The sequence below is a fragment of the Marmota flaviventris genome, chromosome 1 (assembly GCF_047511675.1).
Source record: "Marmota flaviventris isolate mMarFla1 chromosome 1, mMarFla1.hap1, whole genome shotgun sequence".
Taxonomy (NCBI): Eukaryota; Metazoa; Chordata; class Mammalia; order Rodentia; family Sciuridae; genus Marmota; species Marmota flaviventris.
In genome coordinates this window covers 174614844-174625987 of record NC_092498.1, presented here as the reverse complement: position 1 = coordinate 174625987, position 11144 = coordinate 174614844, and the positions used below count along the sequence as shown (strand labels likewise).

The following is an 11144-nucleotide window of genomic DNA, read 5'->3' as shown; positions in this document are numbered from 1 at the left end:
TTTCATTTAGGATTAGCAAATTCAGTGTGACAACTTTGACTTTTATGATACAGTCTCCATGTGATTGGTTAAAATGTATTCTGTCACCTTGAGGTTGCCCACATTTCCCACAAAGCCAAACCCCATGTGTGTGTGTGTGTGTGGGGGAGCTAATGCACCTTACCTAAAATAGCTTGTTTGAGGAGGTGAATAGGTAACTGTATTGGAATTCCTGGTAGAATTGCACTTTTTGTAAGAACACGGATGTTAACCAGAGGTATATGAAAGTTAAGAGCCTTTGGATGTGTTGTGGGAATATTTCCTTCTTTATTTACCAAAATGTGCATCTGGGGAGGCTATGACCCCTGGTTTACTTGCCTAAGGAGTTCTGGTTGGCATTACTTATTTACAACACTGACAAAGATTTACAATATCTACAAGGACATCAAACTACTTTTGGCTAAAGTAAGAAATATCTTTGAAAGGGTGTATATTTAAAATGAGAGTAGAGCACATCGGTTGAGAAGAAAGTTATAAAAGTATTTCTGGTACAATCTGGTTAGGCCTCTTTGAATACTCTTAAGAGGCGTTGAGAAGGTTATTAGATTTTATCTAAGCAATGTTATATGTACTATTTATAATGTTATTATTAGGTTTATCTAAGCAATGTTATATATAATGTCCAAATTGTAGGTTTATATGAGTAGCAAATGGCATAGATTGAGCTTCTATATTAATGACAATAATTGGGGGAAAAAACATATAACCCCAAACAGATTTGCTAAGATACAAAACCAAGTGAAATTTTATGGTAGCACTTGAGAAATTCCGAATGGTTCTGCAGACGGAATCCATGGCCATTCTGCCACCATTTTATTATTTAAGAATATTTGAATGCCCAAACTTGTTTAAGTATGGAATATTTAATCATCAAATGGCTTTTGGCTTTCAGGAGCACCTCCTCCCCAAATCATCACATATTCCCTGGCTAACTGAATTTATTTCTTTATGTCCTAAACACTGTCCCTCTGCTTAGCCAAATGGATTCTATTTCATCTCACTCTTTCCTACTTGGCGTACCCTTACCTATCCCTACCCTATTTCTACAGAGTTCCATGCTTTACTTAGTCACTTAATGTATCACTATGGTTTTGCAAACCACCTCTTCTCTTTGTAACATCTTCTATTTTTATCACTCATTCATATAGGTCTTTCCTTTACTATTTCACTCTCTTTTTTTGAGAAAGAAGAATGATTCCCTTCCATTCCAAGTTGCTTTATTCATGCAAGCTTTTTGCAGGTTGCTAACCTGGATTTGTAGATACGTTGACTTAAAAGAGTGCTGTCAATCTTGTTCACATGGTTATGTTGTATCTCCCAAAGGAGATTATAGACTCTTTATAAGAGACTGTCTCCCAAGAATTCTATCTATGCCAAGTGTCTAAAACAATGTTCCTTTAGAAATGCCAAATAAAGGTTGTTGATGCATAGATTTGCCTATTAGTCACTATTAAAATACAGGAATATTTTGTTCCAGAGAAACCAACAAAACATTACTTGAACATTTTTTTTTTACTTCTTTAGAACAATTAAAAAGCAAGAACTGCTAAATTTTAGAAATTCCCATATTGTCCATTTTTTTTTTTTTTTTTGGTGTGTATGTGGTGCTAGGGATTGAACCCAGTGCCTTGTGAATGCTAATCAAGCACTCTACCAACTGAGCTATATCCCCAATTTTTTAAAAAATTTTAAGTTGATACAGAATGCATAATGAATGTAACAGTTGTGTCCTTTAAGTGAGATGATAGTGAAGTCAAATATAAGTCATCTGCATGTTACTTAATTTTAAAAATCAAACAATTTTTGGAGTGTATGTGAAATTCGATGTTATTTAGAGTTATTTTTCAGGTCCCAAATAGGTTAGCCAGAAAGCTTTATTTGACTATCCAAGTTTATGGTAAAACTCACGGTGAATTGGAAAACACACAGACTGTTGTGTTGTAAACTTAACTAATGCTATACATCTACAGTAGCTCCCAAGAGTACCTACAGATAATTAGAGAATTAGAAAACACATAAATATAGCAAATGGGGTGCGGGGAGGTCGAGAGAGGTCTCCAAACAGCCTAAGCAGCAAATGTGGAGGGTACTGGTTTGTTTTCCATCCATCTGCAGGTCGCTGATTAGATTCAGCACGCTGGCCAGCTCCCCCGTGCAGGGGTTTTATAGGCCTAAGCAGAAGGAACTAGGGGAAGGAAGGCACCATCAGCTGCTCTGTATTATTAGACAACCCCACAGACCAAGGGAGTCGGTACATTAATATGCGGACGCTGCTCAATTCTTGGGGTGTGTCTTTCTCATCGGGGAGGGGGGGGCACTCCTCGGCTTACCTATTCCAGCGAGTCAAAATGGATGAAGAAAGGGCTGAGAGACCAGAAGAAACCTTGCTTTTTCTGGGGTAGGTTCATTACAGCATAAAGTGATCTCAGTTCTTGGGAACCTAAGAATGCTCATCATAGCTTTAGGGAGGTAGGCAAAAGCAGGGGCTCCACTTAAGAAGTTGAGCTGCATGATCGATTCGACAACACACTCAAAATTTGATTCCCTTGTATTTTAATTAGAGTGGGCGTCTGCGTAGTAAATCGCTGGAATCAGAGTTTTTACGGGAGGGACAAACTTGCTGCCCAGCCCCCACCGCCCAGGTGTGAAGCCTGGGGCTAGGAGATCGACCCTTTCTTCACCACACGGAAACTCGCACACTTCTTCTGAGTGACTGACACCTCTTGATTTGGCCTCTCCAGACGGCCTGTTCTCCGCTGGTAAAAGTCACTGGTTTCTGTATTTTTCCCTCCCCCAAGAACTTTTTTGTCCCCTGGAGGGGAACAGAGGTCAAGACAATGAGAAGTGGGGATCAAGGAGGAAAATAGCCACAAAAGGGAGGGGGCTAGGAAGAAGTGAAGGCGTTAGGGTCAAAAGTGCTGCGACGCTGAGGCTTTGGGGACGCTCCGCACCCTCCCCCTCTCCAAGCCCTTTGCAACCGCCCTTTACGTCGCGGACACGGGAGAGTTAAGCCAATAAACACGTAAGCGCCGCTCCCTCCCCAATCGGCAAGATGCCTCTCCGGCTCTTGGCTGCATCGACAGCTTGCAACACTCGGCATCTTTTCTGGAGGCGCCTCCTTCACCGGCTGCAGATGGCATCCGGCTGCGGGCTTGGGGCTCGCAATTGATTCTCGCCCTTGCCCACCTCGGATCCACGGACGCACCTCTCCCTTCTCCTCCTCCCCTCGCGCTCCTGGGTCTAAGCCCAGCTCGCGATCGCCGGGCGGAGGAAGCAGTCGCGGCGGCCGAGGCTGAGCAGCAGCAGCAGCGCGCTAGCTCCCTGACCTGGGGAGAAGCGCCCACCCGCGAGAGCCGACCTCCGGCTGCCTCCAGCGCCCCCCACCTTTTGCACCCCAAATCGGGGGCTCCAGGGACCCCCCTTCCCAGACGCCACCATGCTGGACCCTTCGTCCAGCGAAGAGGAATCGGATGAGATCGTGGAGGAGGAGAGCGGCAAGGAGGTGCTTGGCTCGGCCGCGTCCGGAGCGCGCCTGTCTCCCAGCCGCACCAGTGAAGGCTCGGCCGGCAGCGCCGGGATGGGGGGCGGCGGCGGCTCTGGGGCCGGGGTGGGCGCAGGCGGCGGCGGGAGCGGCGGCTCGAGCAGCGGCGGCGGGGCCGGGGGGCTGCAGCCCAGCAGCCGAGCCGGCGGCGGCCGGCCCTCCAGCCCCAGCCCGTCGGTGGTGAGCGAGAAGGAGAAGGAAGAGTTAGAGCGGCTGCAGAAGGAGGAGGAGGAGAGGAAGAAGAGGCTGCAGCTCTATGTGTTCGTGATGCGCTGTATCGCCTACCCCTTCAACGCCAAGCAGCCCACCGACATGGCTCGGCGGCAGCAGAAGGTAGGTGCGCCTGGGAGGCCCAGGGAGCAGCCCCGGACGTCGCCAGGCGGGCGGGGCGAACAATGGGAACTGGCGGCGCAGCTGGCGAGGAGGAGTCGGAGCAGGTGGAGACCGCGCCCTGGGAGGAAGGGGCTGCGAGGCTGCCTCCCCGAGGCCCAGTCCGGCCCGGAGTTGCTGGGACCCGCGCGGGGCCTGGAGCGCAGCTCAGCGCCGCGTGCCCGGGCCTCCCTGCCAGGGTGCTGGGCAAGCAGGTCCCGCTGTGTAACCCCGTAGGCTCGGGAGTGACTTGCAACCCGCGGCGCCCAGAGAGGCCTTGCTCGCTTGCAGGGCTCCCAGCGCTCTCCAGCGGCCGGCGGCTGCGCTCAGCTCCGGCCCGCCCTCTTGGGCGTGCGCTAGGCGGGCGGGGGCACCCGGCAGGTGGGGGCGCCGGTGTGCTGGGAAGAGAGCACCTCCGAGTAGTGTTTAGCTCCCCGAGGACTCACGGTAGCCTCAGGGGCCAGCGGGAGAGACGCTGCGAAGGGCACCCTCCTCCCAGCTCATCAGCTGATCACCAACCCGGGTCGCCTAAGGGCCCTGGGGCACCTCTCCCCACTGGTCGCGGTTCTTTCCTTCCCCTTTCACACTGACTCCGGAGTAGGGGCGCGCCTGGTGGGCCTTCTGCCAGGGTCAGCACCTCCACCTTCTTCCCTTTGACCCTCTTCTCTTCCCAAGGTGACTTCGCTGCCACCTTCTGGCTCGCCGAGGCCCTCCAAACCCTGCTGCTTCATAAAGTGCAGCTGCAAAAAAAAAAAAAAAAACCCTATTTCTATCAGCTATTCTCCAGCCAAAGAAAGGAGGGGAGTGGTGCACACGGCAGGGTGAGGGGCAGTGGCGGGGGACCAGCAGAGAAGCAGTCAGGAACCCAGGTGGAGTTAGTGAGGAAAGTCAGCAGTGGAGCTAGCAAGAAAGCCAGTGAAGCCCCCAAGGGGCGATGTGACCCCATCACATCAGGGCAGCTCTAACCCCATCAAGGGGGTTAGTTTCTTAAAAGAGACTAGTGTCTTAAAATAGTGCATTTCTCCGTTGCTGTCTTTTAAGTCTGAATTATATGTTGCTGTAGTAGAGTGTTAGATTTTTCCATATTTATCTTACATCGTTATCTTGAGTTAGCACAGATTCCTGTTTGTTTTGCTTACGTACGTACACACATTACCCAACCCTGCCGATTTATTCCAGCCATCACAAGTTTGGATATCAGTTTTTACTAAGAAATAAAACTCATTTCCTGGCTAAGAGACAGAGGTGGGCTCTTCACCCCACCCTCGGAGTGGCCCCTTACTTTTTTTTTTTTTTTTTTTTTTTTTTTGGAGTATCATAGAGCAAAAGTATTCTCAGAGCAACAAAATGTATTTTTGTTGTTGTTGTTGTTGTTTTTAAGGTTGGATGTTGGGTCCACAGAACCAGACATTTCAATTTTCAGCTTGGAATTACTGCAGTAATTGTGTCTTCATAGCACTGCCAAATCCATCTCCAGTGTATCCCATTAGTGACAGCACTAACCAAAGATGTGCTATACTTTCACAATGAAAATAAAAAGAAGGGGGGGGGGACCCTTTCATTAACAAAGTCTCAGTAACTGTGTCCTTTAAACAGATGATTTTTCTCCATTCCAACACTGTAACAGGAAAAAAAAAATCCCACCTAGACCCAGTTCTTCCAAACAAACCTTCAGCCATCTGACAAAGATCATTATGAGGTCACATTTTTCTGATCTGATTATATGTTTTACCTAAATGCATTCAAAGCTGTGGTTTTAAGGGGCAAGCTGCTTCTGTTTTAACCCGTGACCTTAACATCAGAGAAACTCCAGAGCAGATAGATAACATTGCCCTTTGGTCAAACTATTTTTAGTTATTGCAGGAAACTATTGCTAAATATATATCCCAGCAAAGCAACCCCAGGGCCTGTTGGCTCTACTGGGAAGCTGAATATATATATCTTCTTATGTATAAGAGAAGATAAGCTTTTCCCATTGTTGTATTTTGAAGTTTTTAATGCATTTCTGGAAAAGTATTTTTGCTCCTTCTCCAAATAAAAGTCTTAAAACTCTGATTTTTTTTTTTCTTGAATGAAAGATCAGTGAAAGTAATTGAAATGTTTTCATAATCATTGTGTTAAGACTGTGGCCAGAAAGTGGAATTGGAGAACTAAAATTAGCCTTGAAGAAATATAAACTACTTGTATACTAAACAGGAGTTCATAGTAGAATAGAAATGAACTAGAAAAACCCAGAGAGAAGTAAAATGATGTAGAGAAAGGGATTTAGTGACATGGGAGGCAAAAAGATAGAACTGTCTATGAAAAGGAATTGCTGAATAGAGGAAAAGATCATATTGTAGAAAGTATAATGCACCTTATAAAACTAAATAGTCTATATCATTACTATATGCAAGAGGCCACACTTTGATCATTTTTTAAGAAGATAAACTTTATTTTGTAGAATAGTTTTAAATTAGCTAAAAACTGAAAATCAAAATAGTACAGAGAGTTGCTATTGACCCTACAGCTAGTTTCCCCTATTATTATTTAATATCTTACGGTAGTATGGTACAAATGTTATGATTGAAGGAGCCCCTAGCAATACATTGCTATAAAGTCCATAGTTTATTTAGATTTCCTTGGTTTTCATCTAAATTCCTTTTTCTGTTCTTTTTAATCATTTTAGTTCTCCTCAAACCCTATCAATATGCAAATTACCAAGAGAAAACTGAGATTCGAAGGTTTTGTGGTTGCCTAATACACTAAGTAGATAGGTAAATGAATGAGAATTAAGACATGGGGACATTCTGATTCCAAAGCCTATCTTTTGAATAGGAGAAACTGGCCCAAAATATTCTAGTACAAGAACAGAAGCACCATGATAGCATGTCAAGTGTACCTGTCCACCCAGGGTTATTTCTACTTGACTTGCTCTCTACCCCTCTTCCTCTGGGAACCAATCAAACAATCAACATGGGCATTTAGGTATTAACCTCATAAGGAATATAGAGGAAAGAGCTAAGCAGTTAGCTGGTAAATCCAAACACCAGACTGTTGTCAGTTTTGCTATGTGATTCTAGCTGAAAAAAAAAAAAAGTATTTTATTTTAAAAGAATCATTGGGAAGGAGCCAGGGGAAAAGGTGCCATTGTTTGGATAATTTTGATAGTTAATTACTTGGGTTTCACTTTTCCTAGGGTGGGGGATAAGTACCTGGGCATTCCAACCATCTTATTTCATTAAAATACAAGACTCTGAACAGACAATTTGCAAACCCTATTTTATCATTTACAGGCATATTTTGCTTGCATTTCTGTGACTCTAAATATAACTTGATGGTGTTCATCATTTATGACCCCAAACAAAAAATTCCGTACCCGACTGTCAAAATTTAGATTTCAGCAACTCATAATGACAACAGTTCTTTGCTTTCCCTGCCCCCTCTTCCCCCCATCCCTTCTTTTGTCAGAATGGTAGAATGAATACCTAGAAGTTGGCATGGCAAAGCTACACCATCTGTTTCTAAACTGTGTAGTAACGGTGATGGGTGGCTACCTCGTGTGAACTAGCTACATATAGATGTTACTGAGGGCGTGTACAAGCAGGCATTGTAAACAATTCTGTGTAATATTTAGATTGACAGCACCATTATTTTTAATTGGGAATCATTCATCATGCCTGGATTATGAAGAGTCTGAAATGAGCCTTCTTTTCTTTGCATATGTAGGTGTGTGCGCCTGTACCTCTCTGTGCAGGTATTTATATGACGGTAGGAAGGAGTGATCCTAAAATTGTGTCTACTTCATGGTGACTCCTATTTCATTCAGGAGGACTTGATGACTGCACCAAATATGTTATAAATTCAAGCTACTCATTTCCATGTGATTCAGCTTGTAACCTTCCCCTGAAAGTACAGCCAATGTTGAGTCACTTTTAGCCATAGAGAATCCATGTTTACCCATTTACTTATTTGGCTGTATTTGGGCACAACTTAACAGCGAGGCTTTTCATAAAATTTAAGACCTAGTACTGGTTAAGTCTGTGTGTGTGTGTGTGTGTGTGTATTTTAAATCAATAATAATGATTCGTTCATTCTGATATGCTTGGAGGCCCTTGGATTGCTCCACTATTCAAAATTCTTAAGGTTCACTTTGTCAATGCAAAATATGATTTGCATTCAAAAAAATAAAATAGTCTAACCTTTTGAGAGAACTAAGTAACTGTTAAACCAGATTTCCTTCCAGCAGAATTACATGTTTCTCTTTTCATCAGAGGGAGAATTGAATTATTTAAATATGTTTTTTGACATTTTCCCTGCAATCTCTTTGGTGCAGACAGAACTGTTATGCCCTGGTACTAGCAGAGACTTTCTGAAGATGCAGAATCTAGAAGAAGCAATAAAAGAGGTTTTTGCCTCATTACACACCTGAAATAGCCTCCCGCTTCCCTAAAACCAGACTGAAGGACAAAGGAAATTAAATCTTTCATTCCTGAAGAATTGCACTGTGTAAAGTAATAAAAGTCAAATGATTCAGAGATCTTTCCCCTGCAAAAGCAAATTCAATACACAATCATAGGCTATCACTTTGAAATATGACCAGTATTTGATTTGGGGCCAGGTCTCTACAAACCGAAGCTGAAAAAGATGAGGAGAGTTCTCATGTCCAAATGAGTTTTAATAACCCACTGCACCAAGCACTCTTCCAAGCTTGGAGGCAAGAACCAAAAGCTGTCTGAGAGATCAGCTTGCTGATTTAGGGGAGTTTAGGCTTCATTTGGGAAGAGAACATATATGTGTCAAATAAGTTGGGAGAAGGAAAGTATTTAATAGTAAGAAGCTGGTTACAAGCTCTAAAGGAGAGAAGGGAGAAAGAGCATATGCATAAATTCATAAAGACTGGAAGTGATACAGGAAAAAATCCAGAAGGAAGCAGGCTACTTCAGGTCTTGAAGAAGGAGCACAAGTTGGGTAAGCAGAAGGAGGGACAGGTATTCTAGTCTGCAAAAGAGCAGGAGGCAGCAGGAATGTAGAGAAGAGTCCCTGCTGGATTGGAAATGTTAGATCATTTTGATTCCAAGTGGCAGAAACCTAACACAAATGGCTGAATCAAAAAGAAAAGAATGTGGCGGGCAGGGAGACAGCTTCTTAGTAGGTATCATTGAAAAACCCCACAAAGAAAGAGAGTCTACAAGTTCAAATGAATACAGAATTTTGAAAAGCTAGGTGACGGGGAAAGGCATGGCTATTGGAACATGCACTGGAACTCAAACATGACCACTAATGAATTGCTGGTTGTAGGCAAGTTGTTGGTCCCTGGGGTAATTTCTTCTTCATTTGAAGATGGGGATTGGGAAGCTCCCGGAGATTTCTAAGGTCTCTCCCAATGTAATCACTTGTTGTTCTTTCTGGACCATGAGGTCACTCTTTATGAAGACTTATAAGTTCTTGGGGCTGAGGTTGTGGCTCAGAGGTAGAGTGCTCGCCTACCATGCGTGAAGCACCGGGTTCAATCCTCAGCACCACATAAAAATAAAAATAAAAAAATTAAAGATATTGTATCCACCTATAACTAAAAAATAAATAAGTATTTTTTAAAAAGACTTATAAGTTCTTTAAACTTGGATTTGCTTATGTTTTTACAAGATAAGTCACAGTCTTCAAAGAATCCCTGATGGTTAGATGAAGTTAGAATTTGTTGAACCCAACTTCTTAAATTTTCAGATGAGGAGATCCGATCTCAAAAGGTTAGAAGAAAACAGATCTCATGGGAAAAGCCTACCCCAGAGAGCCATAGAGGTACTTTGTATACAAAACACTTTTCAAATTTTTCAGTTTTTTGAACTAATTATCAACATTTAAAGCTATCAAGGTTCTCTCTCTCTCTCTCTCTCTCTCTCTCTCTCTCTCTCTCTCTTTTTAATGTGGATTTCTGGCTTCTCTTAAAATGGGAAGATGTTGCAGGACGAGGCCAAAGTTTTCATAGATTTGCAAAAGGCAACAGCAGTAAGACTCCCCAGCCATCACTTAAATAGTGGAATCTTCATCAGGTTTAACTGAATTATACTGTTCCAAGTGGAAAATCATATATACATGCATGCAATAAGACGGCAGCTCATGGTTTTTGTTGACACCATTTCTTAACAAGTATTGATGGTTAGGTCCTGGCCCCTGTAAATCCTCCTAGTGAGTAATCTGGAATTTTGAAGTCTATGCTGTTTCTTGTTATTGTAACAGTTTATTGTTTCTGCACAGTTGTAGCAGTGAGGGTCAGAATCACCTTTTTTTTTTTTTTTTTGTCTGCCACTCCAAGCAAGTGATGGAATGAATTTTCTGTTCTTAACAGGAAATAAAAGTAAAGAAGGCAGCCAATAGTTTGAGGCTGGTAGTTGCTATGGATAATCTTGACTGACGATGAAGAACAGAAATTAAGATCTTAGACTCTGAATCTAGAAGGCCTGGGTTTGCTTCCTAACTGTTAGAGGCTCTGTGATCTTGGGCAATTTATTTCATCTGTCTGAGGTTCCGTTGACTTACCCTCCCGTAAAAACGGGCTAGCCGTGGTACCTCCATGATTGGGTTCCTGTGGAATGGAGATAATCAATCAAAGCTCTCAGAAACAGGTCTGGCATGCGGTACATGCAATGTGCGTATTAGCTCTTGTTATTGATAGGTTGATATATGTAGCTGTGTGTTATTTTTATTGCTATGTTGATATATGCAGCAATGTATTATTTTTAATCTGTAAAAGGATCAAGCAAATTAATATATGTGAAGTTCTGGCCAGAGAGAGCCTTATAGCTGTCATCGTTGTCATGGTCATCACCATCAACATGATGAGCAGACCCAGGAGGCAGGTGGTTTAGATTATAGCATCCTCCACAAGCCAGCTGGGGTCAAGGGCACAGTACCTCCCGCCTTCCTCTTTCATTGAGCTGTATTACTTCAGACAAAGAATGGGCTATTTCTCTGGCTTTAAAAACTCACTTTGAACAAAAGCAGTAAGGATAGGTTTGCCAGGCAATTTGTCAAATGGTGGATGCCAAGCACGCTTCGATGGGGTACGGGTGCCACAGGCTTATCAGAGGACTTGTAAAGGGTCCCACAGCAGTGCTTACTCCCCATGTGGCCTTTCTTATTCTTGCTTTTATGGAGGAGGTCACTTACCTCTTCAAATCTTGATATTTTGGTCCTGATTCAAATGTGTGTGTTTTTT

The 11144-nt window shown here is 43.4% G+C and overlaps 1 protein-coding gene across 3 annotated transcripts in view; it reads left to right on the top strand.

Annotated features, from left to right (window-relative positions):
- Positions 1–3475: 3475 nt before the first annotated feature.
- The window catches only part of LOC114105005 (calcium-dependent secretion activator 1), a 471729-nt gene continuing 464060 nt past the window's right edge, over positions 3476–11144 (top strand). For all 3 annotated transcript variants that reach the window (XM_034637086.2, XM_034637078.2, XM_034637084.2), the window contains exon 1: positions 3476–3913. In XM_034637086.2, coding sequence (XP_034492977.1) covers positions 3476–3913 — 438 coding nt within the window. The remainder of the gene's footprint in view (positions 3914–11144) is intronic.